The sequence below is a fragment of the Salmo salar genome, chromosome 03 (genome assembly GCF_965601325.2).
Source record: "Salmo salar chromosome 03, fSalSal1, whole genome shotgun sequence".
NCBI classification, from domain to species: domain Eukaryota; kingdom Metazoa; phylum Chordata; class Actinopteri; order Salmoniformes; family Salmonidae; genus Salmo; species Salmo salar.
In genome coordinates, this window is record NC_138293.1 from 45,249,373 (window position 1) to 45,267,435 (window position 18,063).

Consider the following 18,063-nt stretch of genomic DNA (forward strand, 5'->3'; position numbering starts at 1 on the left):
GCCTCATGGGGGAGACTGGTGAGTTGTTTGTTGCTGTCATCAGGGGCTGGGAATTGACTTCATCATGACCTGTGAACTAGAAATGTTGTTACACCCTCTATAAAGATAATAGAGCTTTTAATTTACTAGAATCTTTAAAGGGGCACTCCGCAGTTGCTACATCAATTGTTTAACATATAAATTAATTATATGTACGCATTGATTCTTGAAGAATGCAACTTATAAATGTCTCATGAGCTTAGTTCAACTGGCGTACCCCATCAGAACCCCAAATATAAGCTTGTTTTACTCCAATGTTTGCAAACAAAGTAAATGTAAACATCCATTAGCTCTGTCTATGAATTAGCCCTATCGCTCAGCTTTTTACTAAAACAGGGGTGGGGACTAGCTTTGTTATTGTTTTAACTGCTAATTGCTGCTTTAAAACAGATTTGCTAAAAATGAAAAATAAGACAAAACTTGAATTATGTCATCGTACTGTGTTCAGTACTGTGAAAAATGAAAACTTAGATCCATGCCAAAAATTGAAAGTGAAGATGGACATAAAATGCATAAGAACTGAAATAGAATGTAACAATCTGTAAAATGTCTATTTCATGTACTGTACTGGAACTGACACAGGCCTATCAAAGGGAAATGATGAACAGTCTAGACTATCCGATTTTGAAAGGAAAGGCATGGAACATATACAGCACCTGGCAAGTCCAGGTTCAGTCCGAAAACTGACCTCAGGTACAAGAATAGCTTGATGGGTACTCAGTCTGGAAGCTGCTCTATTGACCGGTAACGAACTGTCATTGAACTTATGGCTGCTTGTCCCTTTTGAGGAAAGGAGTGTAGCCTTACCGTGTACTCTTGTTTGAAGAGACAAACCTTGATCGCTGCATCGGACTGTGTCTCTTGTTCCCTCGATCTTACCTCTCTCAGGTGGGTCATCTTAAGAATGTATGTCTAAATCAGAATTTGTGCTTAATTTACTTGTCTGGTTAAATAATGGTTAAATAAATAAAAAACTATCTGGGTTAGGCTTATGCAAGATGTGATACAGTGATAGCAATCTGAATCTGGACAGATGAAGAGAGAGAGAGAAAAAATGTATGTCTATAAAGCCAGGAATCCTGCATACGTCATATTTCCTCCTGCTCAGTGAGAACAGCGGGTCTTTTCTCTGTGTACAGCATCCCATCTCAGAGTCTGCATGCCAAATGGCACCCTATTCCCTATATAGTGCACTAGTTTTGACCAGAGCCCTATGGAGCCCTAGTCAAAAGTGCACTATAGGGAATAGGGTGCCATTTGAGGAGCCTCCAGAGACTCAACCCATGACTGTCCACGTATAACATAACATCCTGGTTTCTCACTTTCACTGGAAGTAAAGACACAAGCCAAAGACATAGGTCCCAAAAGTGCTGTCTGTGTTAAAAAAAATATGAGAATATTATTTTATATTCATAATAATCATTGTGCTATTATCATTATTATAATCAGGATATCATACTTTTCATAATTGTTGTTATCAATTTCATCATGATCACAATAATGTATAAATAGTGCATTTGTTGCCATCAAACGTGTTGCTAAACTGTGTGTGTGTGTGTTAAAAACTGTTATAGAATACCTTACTTGAAACGTAGTCGTGCGCCAGCAACAGTCTGGCATTTAAGGGGTTAATGCTCTGTCACGTGAACTGTTCCCTGTCGCTTGAAGTATTTTCCTTTCCAAAAGAAGAGTTTATAATTGTAGCAGCCTAATGATGGACTGTCTGTTACCTGTCAAAATGTTACCTGTTATCAAAACACATTGCCATGTTCTTATTTTGACTATGCATCTTATACTTTCGGCAACAGGAGCAAACATCAAGAGTCCGGCGAAAGCAAAAGCTCGGGGTGGACTCTGTGTGCTGCCAGTCGGGAGATGGGCCATGTGCTGGGGTGTTAGCAGTGGGGGAAACACTCTTTTCACGCCACTTCGATACCGAAGTGAGTTCTTCGTAGCAGGTTAGAATTTACGTTGCAGGTTAGAAGAAAGAATTTAGCAGGTTAGGAGACTGGAGAAGGTGATGTCGTAAAGCAGAAAGTGTCGTAAACCAGGTGCAGAGGAGGGAGGGAGGTGGAGTGGAGAGAGGAGTGGGGTACGGGGGGAGGTGGCGAGAGAGGAGGTGACTCGCCCCGGCAGGCATTATTCAGACAGAGCGAAAGGATCATGGCGGATGGCCCCAGGTGTAAGCGCAGAAAACAGGCGAACCCGAAGAGGAATAACGGTAAGCCAAACTCCGTAAACCGACGGGAAACGATTAAGTGAGATGGACTACGTACTTTTGGGTTCATTCAACTGTGTTCGCCGACTTTGGGACTTTTCTGACCCACGTTTTAGGGAGTTGAAGTGCTGGAAAGTAGTACGTATATTCAAATGTGGTGTGTACCGTTATACCTGGCTCGCTTCTCTCCGCCTAGCGCAGCAGCACTGCTCGAGCGTACCGTTATACGCACCTATCATCCCGTGGATTTGAGTGAGAGCCTGATTTTGTTCCTCGATCCAATTTTCTTTTACGTTCACTTGTCACCTTGTTTTTACAAAAGACAAGATGCAACGTGTTACATTTGTAAACAGAAATCCTGTCGTTTGCTACGCTTTTGCTCAACAAAAAACTTCTAAGCTAACAGGCTAGCAGCTTGCTAACTTGCAGTCCCAGGCATTCAGTTAAACTCAGCCACCTGAAATTTTACTGAAGAATTACGAGATAATGGTAATAGCTAGTCTGTCGTGTTTTGCTCCAGGTAGCAGAGTTATTTGATGCATAGTATATTCTGCCATTTGACTTTGTAGACTCACTAGTTGCATGTCAATCTGGACTTGCATTAGGCCTATATTATTAGATAAATAAAATACATTTAATCGGGCTTGTGTTGTGACTTGGGCAGCAACCCCTTCTATTATCCGCACGCAACACTGTTTGATGCATTGTTGTCGAGGGGTTTGCTAAGGTAGGAGATCTGTGTTGTACAAAGTATTGTTTTATTATTCCACTTTTGTTCATTTAGATTTGAATACATCACACTCAGGCTTCTCGTGGTCTCCTTTTTAGGTAGCATAACATTGTTTTGGTCATAACCGTTCCATTTTACTTTACATTATAGTCCTCAAATTTAGCTTGTTGAATAGCTTGTGATGATTTTAATTTGTGGAAGAGAAGCTGATATATTGCCTAGGCTAGTACTTACCTGTTATGCTGGGTGGTGCAAGCAAGGCATGAAAGAAATGGGCGTCACACAGCCCATAGCCTTCCTATGTGTGTGAGCAACTGCTGCAGTCTATATAAGGAATCTAGTTATGCAGCAGCAACAGCGCAGCCTGGACATTCTGTCTAACGATCCAAACTTCACGTGAATGAAAGGTAACAGAACATAATACACTGCACGAAATATTTTTTTTATTCAATAGTTCAATTTCTACATGAGCATAAACAGGCTAATGATCCTCAGTTTGCTAAATTAACAACATTATACCTACAATAGCATAGAACGGCAATTTAGTTTTTCGATGTAGCCTAGTCGTTCACTTGATTTTATGAAGTTTGTCAGCAAATGATTGTAGCTTGGATTCCACTTTAGATTTGATCAGAAAAGAGTAGCTCCCTCTCTTACCTGTGTTCTACCTATCCTCCTCACTTTCACTCTACCTACCGGCCAATAACATATTATAGGTAGTACCGTTATTCGAGTAGTGAGATGAGGGCTGGAAACAGGAAAGCACCTTTTCCTGTGGCCGCTGACGACACAAGATGTGACACAGAGCTGAGCGCCGTGCCGCCCAGGCAGCGTCCGTGCGCAGGCAGGAGCCATCAACATGTTCACCTGAACAGTGAAAACGGGGCTCGCAAATGTCCTCCTATAAAACCCTACCTGCGGCATTTATCTTTACAGTATTATTGGCACAGATTGCGGGAAAGTATTTGTTTATTTTAAACCTATCTTCATTCTAGAGCAGACGGGGGAAAAGACTCCAATATACGCTGCAGCAAATGGCAACTTGTGCAGGTAGAAAAACATTATGGTTGTTTAGTTTATCCGTGTATATCAGCGTCAGTAGATTCTTGGTTTCTCACTGTTGGTTTTGTTCTCGCGGGATTTTCGCTCATAAACATGCATGATGATGTCCAATTTGTTGATGTTTGATTATGATGGTTTTTGTTCCGTTCTTTTTCTTTTGTCGAAACAAGTGATGTATAATCTACTCTAGTGTAGCCTACCGCCCTGTGTGTGTCACGGTGCAGGCAAGGGAATAATAGGTTGTGACGGAAAAGGAAAGCAGTACATAAGGTGGTTGCGAATACGAAGGACTCCGTTATTTCCTGTAATAGATAGCAATATTGTGAAACAGACAGCACACCCCTAAATGTTTTCCATCTATTGTTTTCAATTATATCGTTATGCAATTTCCGAGTGGGTCGATGGAATGGAATGGCGGTGTGTACCGTTACTGCAGTGAAGGCGGGGCTGCTGCTTTTTATGTTGTGAGACGGCCAGGTATGCAAGGTGATGCAACACCTATAAAGGTGCCTCGAACTATATCGTTTTTATATTACTGGGCCATTTTATTGTTTTAATATATATCCAGTCTATTCGATCACGTATCATTTATGATAGCAAGGCATGTTTAGTGTTATTCCATAACGGGCAACGATCATTTGACGGTTGACCGCGGGGCATAGGGTTGAGGTGCAAGTCTTCATGCTGTTTTATTTTAGCCTACACCTTATGTTTTAAACCCTTCAGTGTTATTTTTGTCATTCTGACATTTTTTATTGTTTGAAAAATAAACATTGTCCCGCTTCTTATTAATAATTTGCGTTAGGCCTACATTTGAAATAATTCATTACATATTGGACTGATGTGATATGTTTACGTTATTGATGCGTAATAATGGACAATAACAGTGTTATTTAATGAAGCTTTCCCTACAAGTAGCAAATCAAAAGATGTTAGAGCAGGAAGGGTGTCACGTGGTGTCTCTCCTCCGTACATGGGGGGATGTTTTCATTATCTTGATGCTGTTTCTTCTCGGGTACTTGAATCTTGTAGTTAAGCTGCTATTTCCATCTTGTAGCCAATTATGGTATCATAGCCTACTTCAGATTTTGGGACTTATTCTACCAGCTGTTGGAGAGACTAGTATGCAAGCACATTGATCTTGTGGTGTGTGGTGTGTGAGCAAGACCTCCTGCTAAGGTACAGTTTATATGAACCAAGGCTGCTCAGTGCCCTGCCTTGACTGACAGATGAAGGTATGGGTTGCATCCCAAACGGTGTCCAAAATGACACCTTATTCCATATATAGTGCACTATGTAGGGATATGGTGCCATTTGAGACTCTTGATTCCTGATATTATTCCCCATGCAGCTGTAAAAATCAGGGCGTCAGGTTCAGCAAATGGCAGCAAGGAGGACGGTGTGTGTGTGTGTCCTGGCTGGGTTAAACAGGTGCTGGCCATCCCTAATCGCGCTGCTTTTGTCACGCCTCTCTGCCGAGGCTGTAATTTTAACACTACAATTTGGGAATAGAGGAATGTGGGCTCGTGTTAACATACTTCACAGTATAAACACAGCCTTCTCAGCACTGGCCCTGTAGCTGCTTAGGATTTCACTTAGACTCACTGTCTACGTCCCAAATGGCACCATTGTATTCCCTATGTAGTGCACTGCTTTTGACCAGGGCCAATAGGGTTCTGGTGAAAAGTACTTTATTGAATAGGGAATAAAGGTGCCATTTGGGACTATTGGACCTGATTAAAGACGAGCCAAATCCGTGTGTAAAGTCACACCCTCAATGACTGCCTAGATGTTACAAACCGTTTCTGATAGTGGTGTCTAGATATTAATGATTTAACAGTGTGTTTAGAGTATTTAAATTAAAGCCATTCTGCTTTGACTTTGATGTAGCTGCAATTGGCACCTGGCTAAAAGGCGCCTAGTTGATTATAAAAGGGGCTCATTCACACTTTCAATGGCAGTGATTTGCCACAGTAGCCCTAACAGTGTTGATTGACCTGTGACCGGAGACATCAAATTTCACTTTCCCCTTATCCTAGACCCTGAGGGTGTGTGTGTATATACAGTATGTGTGTATGTATGTATGTGTGTGTGTGTGCGCCTATGTGTCCCTTTAATGAAATGGTGCTGAGGAATAACAACGCACTAGAGGATGTCCTAGGCCTAAACCCCACCTCTCTACTTTTATGGTAAAGGGGAGGTGAATCTAGACTGGGGGAGGGGCTGCTGTGGCTAGGGGGGGGTGTGTGTGTGTGTGTGTGTTTAGGAAGGTGGGAAATGGCTCCTTTCCCCTGGGCTTTGCGTGGCCTCCTCTTGTTGTAGCCTCGCTACTGTATATAGCCTCACTACTGTTATTTTTCACTGTCTTTTTACTGTTGTTTTATTTCTTTACTTATCTATTGTTCACCTAATGCCTTTTTTTTGCACTATTGGTTAGTAGCCAGTAAGTAAGCATTTCACTGTAAGGTGAAATGCTTGTATTCGGCGCACGTGACAAATAAACTTGGATTTGATTTACATTTTATTTTTTTTATTTCACCTTTATTTAACCAGGTAGGCCAGTTGAGAACAAGTTCTCATTTACAACTGCGACCTGGCCAAGATAAAGCAAACCAGTGTGACAAAAACAACAACACAGAGTTACACATGGGATAAACAAATGTACAGTCAATAACACAATAGAAAAATCTATGTACAGTCTTGGCCAAAAGTTTTGAGAATGACACAAATATTAATTTTTACAAAGTCTGCTGCCTCAGTTTGTATGATGGCAAATTGCATTTACTCCAGAATGTTATGAGGAGTGATCAGATTAATTGCAAAGTCCCTCTTTGCCATGCAAATCAACTGAATCCCCCCAAAACATTTCCACTGCATTTCAGCCCTGCCACAAAAGGACCAGCTGACATCATGTCAGTGATTCTCTCGTTAACACAGGTGTGAGTGTTGACTAGGACAAGGCTGGGGATCACTCTGTCATGCTGATTGAGTTCGAATAACAGACTGAAAGCTTCAAAAGGAGGGTGGTGCTTGGAATCATTGTTCTTCCTCTGTCATCCATGGTTACCTGCAAGGAAACACGTGCCGTCATCATTGCTTTGCACAAAAAGTGCTTCACAGGCAAGGATATTGCTGCCAGTAAGATTGCACCTAAATCAACCATTTATCGGATCATCAAGAACTTCAAGGAGAGTGGTTCAATTGTTGTGAAGAAGGCTTCAGGGCACCCAAGAAAGTCCAGCAAGCGCCAGGACCGTCTCCTAAAGTTGATTCAGCTGCGGGATCAGGGCACCACCAGTACAGAGCTTGCTCAGGAATGGCAGCAGGCAGGTGTGAGTGCATCTGCACGCACAGTGAGGCAAAGACTTTTGGAGGATGGCCTGGTGTCAAGAAGGGCAGCAAAGAAGCCACTTCTCTCCAGGAAAAACATCAGGGACAGACTGATATTCTGCAAAAGGTACAGGGATTGGACTGCTGAGAACTGGGGTAAAGTCATTTTCTCTGATGAATCCCCTTTCCGATTTGTCCGGAGAAGACGAGGTGAGCGCTACCATCAGTCCTGTGTCAACAGTAAAGCATCCTGAGACCATTCATGTGTGGGGTTGCTTCTCAGCCAAGGGAGTGGGCTCACTCACAATTTTGCCTAAGAACACAGCCATGAATAAAGAATGGTACCAACACATCCTCCAAGAGCAACTTCTCCCAACCATCCAGAAACAGTTTGGTGACGAACAATGCCTTTTCCAGCATGATGGAGCATCTTGCCATAATGCAAAAGTGATAACTAAATGGCTTGGGGAACAAAACATCGATATTTTGGGTCCATGGCCAGGAAACTCCCCAGACCTTAATCCCGTTGAGAACTTGTGGTCAATCCTCAAGAGGCGGGTGGAAAAACAAAACCCCACAGATTCTGACAAACTCCAAGCATTGATTATGCAAGAATGGGCTGCCATCAGTCAGGATGTAGCCCAGAAGTTAATTGACAGCATGCCAGGGCAGATTGCAGGGCGGATTACATTTTAGCATTAACACTGGAGTGATAGATGTGCAGATGATAATGTGCAAGTAGAGATACTGGGGTGAAAATGATAAAAAAAAAAAATAACAACATGGGGATGAGGTAGTTGGGTGGGTTATTTACAGATGGGCTGTGTACATGTGCAGCGATCGGTAAGCTGCTCTGACAGCTGATGCTTAAAGTTAGTGAGGGATATATGAGTCTCCAGCTTCAGTGATTTTTGCACTTAGTTCCAGTCATTGGCAGCAGAGAACTGGAAGGAAAGGCGGCCAAAGGGGGTGTTGGCTTTGGGGATGACCAGTGAAATATACCTGCTGGAGCGCGTGCTACGGGTGGGTGTTGCTATGGTGACCAGTGAGCTGAGATAAGGAGGGGATTTACCTAGCAAAGACTTATAGATGATCTGGAGCCAGTGGGTTTGGCGACGAATATGTAGCGAGGGCCAGCCAACAACAGCATACAGGTCGCAGTGGTGGGTAGTATATGGGGCTTTAGTGACAAAACGGATGGGACTGTGATAGACTACATCCAATTTGCTGAGTACTGTAGTGTTGGAAGCTATTTTGTAAATGACTTCGCCGAAGTCAAGGAACGGCATGATAGTCAGTTTTACAAGGGTATGTTTGGCAGCATGAGTGAAGGAGGCTTTGTTGCGAAATAGGAAGCCGATTCTAAATTTAATTTTGGATTGGAGATGCTTAATGTGAGTCTGGAAGGAGAGTTTACAGTCTAACCAGACACCTAGGTATTTGGAGTTGTCCACATATTCTAGGTCAGAACCGTCCAGAGTAGTGATGCTAGATGGGCGGGCGGGTGCGGGCAGCGATCGGTTGAAGAGCATGCATTTAGTTTTACTAGCGTTTAAGAGCAGTTGGAGGCCACGGAAGAAGTTGTATGGCATTGAAACTCATTTGGAGGTTTGTTAAAACCTCTCTGGGATATGTGGGACACTAGCATCCCACCTCGACAACAGCCAGTGAAATTGCAGGGCGCCAAATTCAAAACAACAGAAATCTCATAATTCAAATTCCTCAAACATACAAGTATTATACACCATTTTAAAGATAAACTTCTTGTTAATCCAGCCACATTGTCTGATTTCAAAAAGGCTTTACAGCGAAAGCATACCATACGATTATGTTAGGTCAGCGCCTAGTCACAAAAAAACATACAGCCATTTTCCAGCCAAAGAGAGGAGTCACAAAAAGCAGAAATAGAGATAAAATTAATCACTAACCTTTGATGATCTTCATCAGATGGCACTCATAGGATTTCATGTTTCACAATACATGTATGTTTTGTTCAATAAAGTTCATTTTTATATCCAAAAATCTCAGTTTACATTGGCGCGTTATGTTCAGTAATGTTTTGCCTACAAAACATCCGGTGATTTTGCAGAGAGCCACATCAATTTACAGAAATACTCATCATAAACTTTGATGAAAGATACAAGTGTTATGCATAGGATTATAGATTACCTTCTCCTTAATGCAACCGCTGTGTCAGATTTCAAAAAAGCTTTACGGTGAAAGCACACCATGCGATAATCTGAGTACAGCGCTCAGCCACCAAAACAAGCCATACAGATACCCGCCATTTTGTGGAGTCAACAAAAGTCAGAAATAGTGTTATAAATATTCACTTACCTTTGATGATCTTCATCGGAATACACTCAATCCCAGTTCCACAATAAATGTTCATTTTGTTCGATAAAGTTAATCTTTATGTCCAAATACCTCCTTTTTGTTTGCGCGTTTAGTTCACTATTCCAAATGCACAAGACGCGGACACTAAGTCCAGACGAAAAGTCAAAAAAGTTCCATTACAGTTTGTAGAAACATGTCAAACGATGTATATAATCAATCTTTAGGATGTTTTTATCATAAATCTTCAATAATATTCCAACCGGACAATTCCTTTGTCTTTAGAAATGAAAGGGAATGGAGCTCGTGCCCACGGCCGTGTGCGTGACTAAACTAAAGGCTTTCACCTGGGCCATCTGCTTAGAGTGCTCTTATTTGGTCCCCTTTCACAATAGAAGCCTGAAACAACTTCTAAAGACTGTTGACATCTAGTGGAAGCCTTAGGAAGTGCAATCTGACCAAATTTACACTGTATATTGGATAGGCAATCACTTGAAAAACTACAAACCTCAGATTTCCCACTTCCTGGTTGGATCTGCCATATGAGTTCTGTTATACTCACAGACATCATTCAAACAGTTTTAGAAACTTCAGAGTGTTCTCTATCCAAATCTACTAATAATATGCATATGTTAGCTTCTGAGCCTGAGTAGAAGGCAGTTTACTCTGGGCACGCTTTTCATCCGAATGTGAAAATACTGCCCCCCAGCCCAAAGAGGTTAACACATTGTCCAAAGAAGGGCCAGATGTATACAGAATGGTGTCGTCTGTCTAGTGGTGGTTCAGAGAATCACCAGCAGCAAGAGCGACATCATTGATATATACAGAGAAAAGAGTCGGCCCGAGAATTGAACCCTGTTGGCACCCTCATAGAGACTGCAAGAGGTCCGGACAACAGGCCCTCGAATTTGACACACTGAACTCTATCTGAGAAGTAGTTGGTGAACCAGGCGAGGCAGTCATTTGAGAAACCAAGGCTACTGAGTCCGCCAATCAGAATGAGGTGATTGACAGAGTCGAAAGCCTTGGCCAGGTTGAAGAAGACGGCTGCACAGTACTGTCTTTTATTGATGGCGGTTATGATATCGTTTAGGACCTTGAGTGTGGCTGAGGTACACCCGTGACCAGCTCGGAAACCAGATTGCATAGCGGCGAAGGTACGGTGGGATTCAAAATGGTCGGTGAATTTACATGAATTAATGTGTGGCAAGGCTTAAAGGGAAACTCCACGCCAAAAAACTATATTTTGGTATTTGTTTCATTAGCCCATTATTGATACAGTCCCGAAATGTTTTGCATGTCAGCAATCAAGTTTTCAAGATAGGTACCTTTCAAAATACAGAAATACTGCCGGAATTATGCATTTTGCATCATATGTGGTATTTTGAAAGTTATATATCATGAAAACTTGATTGCTGACATGCAAAACATTTTGGGACTATATCAACAATGGACTAATGAAACATATACCAAAAGATAGTTTTTGGGTGCAGTTTTCCTTTAGGCACTTGTTCCCAATTGTGAGTATTTGGTGTTGTAATGAAATGATGTAGCCACTAGCCAGATAACTCTTAGGTTATTACTGTCCAGATTGTTTGTGAGAGATGGCTTAATTATTCAGATGAATTAGGCTAATATAGGCAATTATTGTGTTTTAGATTTACAGGAACATTTATATCCATGTTAACAATCCTAAATACTCAAGTGATACAAAATACGGAACTGCAGTGTCATATTCATCAGTGCACACTGTAACAATATGTTTTGCAACAGAAAAACTAAAACAATGGTTCCTTATTGGACATGTTCAGATAGTAGTCCTTCCCTGTTTCAGTTTCCATTTAGTTCCTAGTGAATTTTTATTATTATATTTTTTATTAACCTTTATTGAACTAGGCAAGTCAGTTAAGAACAAATTCCTATTTACAATGACAGCCTACCAGAACGCAAAAGGTCTCCTGTGGGGACGGGGGCTATGATTATAAACATAGGCTAATTCTCAACCCTCTGAAAGAGATCTCATCCAGTTGTAGGCCTAGTTCTAATGTCCCGTCAGCTAGGCTGTGATCAATGTTTTACGCTGTTACCAGAAATTCTAGGCTTAGGTAGGCTTTTTATAATGTCAAACTATAGGCTTATCTTAACTCTGAGTTAGTACAGTTGGAATGATTTGAGAGTGGGTTGGACTGATTTCTTACAGGCTTTCTTCCAGAGGCCACCACGTTATTGTTTGAGAAACTTCATTCCAGAAATAACATGTTTTTCTTCTCTCTCTCACACACTACCTGGGGCTGCAGGTAGCCTAGTGGTTACAGTATTGGGCTGGTAACTGAAAGGTTGCTAGATCAAATCCCTGAGCTGACAAGGTAAAAATCTGTCGATCTGCCCCCGAACAAGGCAGTTAACCCAGTGTTCCTAGGCTGTCATTGTAAATAAGAATTTGTTCTACACTGACTTGCCTAGTTTTAAATAAAGGATTAAAAAAAATTAGCTTCATTCAGTCACCTGAATACCAGCAATAGCCTATAGGTGCATTATTGGGTCTTGTGATGGCTTAGGCTAAGCTATTGTGTGCTGGCTTTAGAGTGGAGGCCCAAGAAGGCCCTTATGTCCCAAATGGCACTTTATTCCCTTTATAGTGGGAATATATTGGTCCCTGGTCAAAAGTAGTGCACAATATAGGGAATAGGGTGCCATTTTGGACGCATCCCTAGTTACCTTTGCCATTGACTGGCCTCCCTCCTACCTTTAAAGTGTGAGGCAGAAGAAAGAGTCCATTCACAGGCAATACTGAGAAGGGGGGAACTCTCTTTCTTTCACACTCGGCTGGTGGGAAGCCCTCCTTGTTTTCACCAGCTCATTTGCAAATCCTCCCATGCTCTTTATTATGGAAGCCTCAGCAAAGAATACAGAGTTAGAGAGGCACTCCACTGTAGGAAGTTATGAAATCATTTGAAATCTCACTAGCTATGCCTAGGCTCTTAGCCCCTCTAGGCATTATGTCGTCCTGGTGGTGGTCATTGAAATACAGTAGTTTCTATTGTGATATCTGTTAAAAACAGACAGTCTTCATTAACAGGGTTCACTAACATTATCCCAAACCATAATACAGTACAGTAATAAGGAGAGGCAAGGATTCAGTGTTAGAGTGGGATGGCTGGGGAGTTGACAGTACAGAGGAGCTGTGATGTAGCGTAATGAGGGATCATTAGCTAGTGCTAACAGCAGCTATGGTGGTTTTGGTGCTGCTATCTGCTGAGTTATGAGCGGAGGGAGGGAAACTGAAGAGGGAGAGAGAGCCAGAGAGAGAGGGGGAGAGAGAGATAGAAGGAGAGAGAGAGAGAGAGGTGGGTGGGTGGGTGGAGGGAGAGAGAGAGACCTCCCAGCAGCAGGCACCTTTGCCTCAGCCCAGCCGCTTTCTGTTGTGTCCGAAATGGCACCCAATTCCCTACAGTGGCAGGAAAAAGTATGTGAACCCTTTGAAATTACCTGGATTTCTGCATAAATTGGTCATCAAATTTGATCTGATCTTCATCTGTCACAACAATAGACAAACATAGTGTGCTTAAACTAATAACACACAAATGATTGTATTTTTCTTGTCTATATTGAATACATCATTTAAACATTCACAGTGTAGGTTGGAAAATGAATGTGAACCCCTAGGCTAATGACTTCTCCAAAAGCTAATTGGAGTCAGGAGTCAGCAAACCTGGAGTCCAATCAATGAGACGAGATTGGAGATGTTGGTTAGAGCTGCCTTGCCCTATAAAAAACACTCACAAAATTTGAGTTTGCTATTCACAAGAACCATGCCTCAAACAAAAGAGATCTCAGAAGACCTAAGATCAAGAATTGTTGACTTGCATGAAGCTGAAAAGGGTTACAAAGGTATCTCTAAAAGCCTTGATGTTCATCAGTCCATGGTAAGACAAATTGTCTATAAATGGAGAAAGTTCAGCACTGTTGCTACTCTCCCTAGGAGTGGCCATCCTGCAAAGATGACTGCAAGAGCACAGTGCAGAATGCTCAAAGAGGTTAAGAAGAATCTTAGTGTGTCAGCTAAAGACTTACAGAAATCTCTGGAACATGCTAACATCTCTGTTGACGAGTCTACGATACGTAAAACACTACACAAGAATGGAGAAGGCACTGCTGTCCAAAAAAAACATTGCTGCACATCTGAAGTTTGCAAAAGTGCACCTGGATGTTCCACAGTGCTACCGGCAAAATAACAGAATGGCTTCAACAGAAGAAAATACACCTTCTGGAGTGGCCCAGTCAGAGTCCTGACCTCAACCCGATTGAGATGCTGTGGCATGACCTCAAGAGAGCAGTTCACACCAGACATCCCAAGAATATTGCTGAACTGAAACAGTTTTGTAAAGAGGAATGGTCCAATATTCCTCCTGACCATTGTGCAGGTCTGATCCACAAATACAGAAAACATTTGGTTGAGGTTATTGCTGCCAAAGTAGGGTCAACCAGTTATTAAATCCAAGGCTTCACATTCTTTTTCCACCCTGCACTGTGAATGTTTACACAGTGTGTTCAATAAAGACATGAAAACGTATAATTGTTTGTGTGTTATTAGTTTAAGCATACTGTGTTTGTCTATTGTTGTGACCTAGATGAAGATCCGATCAAATTTTATGACCAATTTATGCAGAAATCCAGGTATTTCCAAAGGGTTCACATACTTTTTCTTGCCACTGTATATAGTGCCTGCTTTTGCATGGGCTCTGGCCAAAAGTAGTGCACTACATAGGGAATAGGGTGCCATTTGGGACGAAGATCTTGTCTTTGAGGACATTAATCAGGGCCAGACAGGTGGGTGAGGGGTACTGTACTCTACAAAGAGGCCCCTGGGAGTGTGTGTGTGTGTGTGTGGGGGGGGGGGTACGTCAGTATAAAGAACACTGGAAAGGTTTGTTGTTTTGGAGCAGATTGATGATCGAAAGACGTGGCCTAATATGGGTTTATGTTGCAGGGTGTGTGTGCAGTGTATATTATATGTGTGTGTGCACGTGCAATCGTGAGTGTGTCTGCTCGGTGCAGTGTGTGCGCTTGTGTGTGTGTGTGTACATGTGTGGTATTGAATTGGAGGTTATGTCAGCTAAATGTCCTCTTCAGAGGTGATGTGAGCAGAGGGTGTGTCAGCGGAGGCTATGTTGATGAGGCTGTTAGGAGAAAGCTGTATGCCTACTGTGTGTGTCGTCTTTGTCTGAAAGAAACCCACTATGGGTTAACAGTGGGCTAATGAATAAGGGGCCCTGGGCCCGGTTGCATAAAACATCTTGACTCACTTAGGTGATTGGGTCTGGGTACAGAGTTTCCCCCTATATATCTGTCTCTCTGTCTCCACACAATATTTACCTCCCCTCAGAGTTGTCCTCTGTCATTGTGGTTGTTGTTTTTGTTGTTGTTTTGGTTTACCTTCCTGCTGAGTGGATAAGATCTGGAACACTTGCTCTCTTTCCTGTATCCTGGAGAATACCATACGCTCCGTGCCAGCAGCCCTCCCTAGTTCCTGAAGTGTATGTGCACACCAAAAGCCAACCTATTTCCCATGTAGTGTACTATTTTTTACCAGGGCGCCATTTGCGATGTATCCAATGTTTTCCAGTTTGCCCTGAGCTCACTCACAGTATAATTTCACAGTCAAGGGCCGAAAAATTGCCAAAGACTCCAGCCACCAAAGCCATAGAATGTTCACTCTGCTACCGTCCCGCAAACGGTTCCAGAGCATCGGCTCTTGGACCAACAAGGCTCCGAGACAGCTTCTACCCTCAAGTCATAAGACTGCTAAATAGCCAGACTGCTAAATAGTCAGTAACCCAAACTATCTGCACTGATTCTATCTTGCACTGACCCTACACACACTTGCTAGACTATACATACAAACCATAGACACACTCACTCACACACACACACACACACACACACACACTACATTGACACTCCCTCACAAAACCACCAAACATTCACACATACATAACACACACGCAGACCGACACAACATAAACACACATACATACATACACATTACACGCACAAACACTTTTACACTGATAATTTGCTGCTGCTGCTCTGTTCTTTATTTTACTCTTATTATTATCTATCCTGATGCCTAGTCACTTCACCCTGCCTTCATGTACATATCTACCTCAAATACCTTATTATTATCTATCCTGATGTCTAGTCACTTTACCCTGCCTTCATGTACATATCTACCTCAAATACCTTATTATTATCTATCCTGATGTCTAGTCACTTTACCCTGCCTTCATGTACATATCTACCTCAAATACCTTATTATTATCTATCCTGATGCCTAGTCACTTTACCCTGCCTTCATGTACATATCTACCTCAAATACCTTATTATTATCTATCCTGATGACTAGTCACTTTACCCTGCCTTCTTGTACATGTCTATCTCACAAACTGTACCTCATACCTCTGCACATTGATCTGGTATCAGTTCTCCCTGAATATAGCTCCATGTTTTGTTATTCCTCTCATGTTACTATTTCTAAACTCTGCATTGTTGGGAAGGGCTCGTAAGCAAGCATTTCACTGTAAAGTCTACACCTGTTGAATTTGGCAAATACAATTGTATTTTATTTCCTTGTAGTCAGATCAAATACAATTGTATTTGTCACATGCATTTACATTTTAGTAATTTAGCAGACACTCTTATCCAGAGCGACTTACAGTAGTGAATACATACATTTCATACATTTGATTTCATGCATTTTTTACTTTTTTTTTTGTACTGGCCCCCCATGGGAATCGAACCCACAACCCTGGCGTTGCACACACCATGCTGGCGTTGCAAACACCATGCTCTACCAACTGAGCCACAGGGATGACCTGCGTGGTAAACAACAGGTGTGGACTAAAGGTGAAATGTTTACTTACGAGCCCTTCCCAACAATACAGAGAGAAAGAAAATAGAGAAATAATAGAAAATTAAAACATGTAATAATAAATACACAATGAGTAACGATAACGTGGCTATACAAGGGGTAACAGTACTGAGTCCATGTGCAGGGGGACGAGTTGGTTGAGGTAGATATGTACATATAACTAGGAATAAAGTAACAGATAGTAAACAGTAGCAGCAGCGTATGTGATGACAAAGAAAAGTTAGTACCAAAAGGGTCAATGCAGATAGTCCGGCTAGCTATTTGGTTAACTAGTTAACAAACTTTCTAGTAGTCTTAGGGCTTGGGGGTATAATCTGTTCAGACTCGTGTTGGTTCCAGAATTGTTCATCGGTACCACTTGCCGTGTGGTAGCAGAGAGAACAGTCTATGACTTGGGTGGCTGGAGTCTTTGACAAGTTTCAGGGCCTTCCTCTGACACCGCCTGGTATAGAGGTCCTGGATGGCAGGGAGCTCGGCCCCAGTGATGTACTGGGCCGTACAAACTACCCTCTGTAGCGCCTTGCAGTTGGATCCCAAGAAGTTGCCATACCAAGCAGTAATGCAGCCAGTCAAGATGCTCTCAATGGTGCAGCTGTATAACTTTTTGAGGAGCTGAGGGCCCATGACAAATTTTTTCAGCCTCCTTTTGGGAAGAAGCGTTGTCGTGCCCTCTTCACGACTGTGTAGGTGTGTTTGGACCACGATAGATCCTTAGTGATGTGGACACCGAGGAACTTGAAGCTCTCAACCTGCTCCACTACAGCACAGCTCCCCTATCACTAGTGAGAGCCCGGTCCTCCTCCACACCTCCCTACCTAGGCCTAACTATACACCTGGCAGTTTGTGCCTGTGTGAGCGTGTGTCTGCACACGTGTATGCGTGTGTGTGTGCTGTCAGGGAGAGAGGAGGTGGGTCTGTCATGGCAGGATGTGAATGGCTGGTTGGTTTCCCTGGGTTTCTCTTAACTTTTTACATGGTTAGGTAAACTGTCAGCTTTACTCTCTGCTGTCAAAGCAACAGACAGATGGATAGAGCTATCAGGCTCTGTGAAGCAAGGGTACTTGCTACTAGTGTGGCTGCTAGTATTAGCAGGAAGTCCTGGTATAGTCTACATGTAATGCCTTAACTGTAATGTCTGTTTTCCAAATGGCACCCTATTCCCCATGTAGTGCACTACTTGACCATGGCCCGTAGGGTCACAGACAATGTTTAGAATTTGCTAATAGGCTGAAAGACACTGACATTCTCTTCTGAAGACATAACACTTCAGTTTCATGTGCGTGTGCAATGACCCTCAGAAGTTTTCAAAGGTACCTGAAATATCTGGTTAACATGCTTCTCAGAAAGAAACAAAAACAGTCACGTATCTTATTTCTGTCTCAAATTGGTTACCACATTGTTTGTGTTGTGTTTCGTTTA

At 42.3% G+C, this 18,063-nt stretch overlaps 1 protein-coding gene across 8 annotated transcripts in view; it reads left to right on the plus strand.

The window, feature by feature from the left end:
* Positions 1-1,869: 1,869 nt before the first annotated feature.
* The window catches only part of LOC106600604 (zinc finger E-box-binding homeobox 1), a 98,758-nt gene continuing 82,564 nt past the window's right edge, over positions 1,870-18,063 (plus strand). For 2 of the 8 annotated variants that reach the window (XM_045714868.2, XM_045714871.2), the window contains exon 1: positions 3,298-3,394. In XM_045714868.2, coding sequence (XP_045570824.1) covers positions 3,388-3,394 — 7 coding nt within the window. In that variant the 5' untranslated portion in view covers positions 3,298-3,387. Of the gene's footprint in view, positions 2,261-3,297; positions 3,395-3,548; positions 4,038-18,063 lie in introns of those variants that run through there. The other 6 variants (XM_014192096.3, XM_045714866.2, XM_045714869.2 and 3 more) reach the window with 6 other exon arrangements.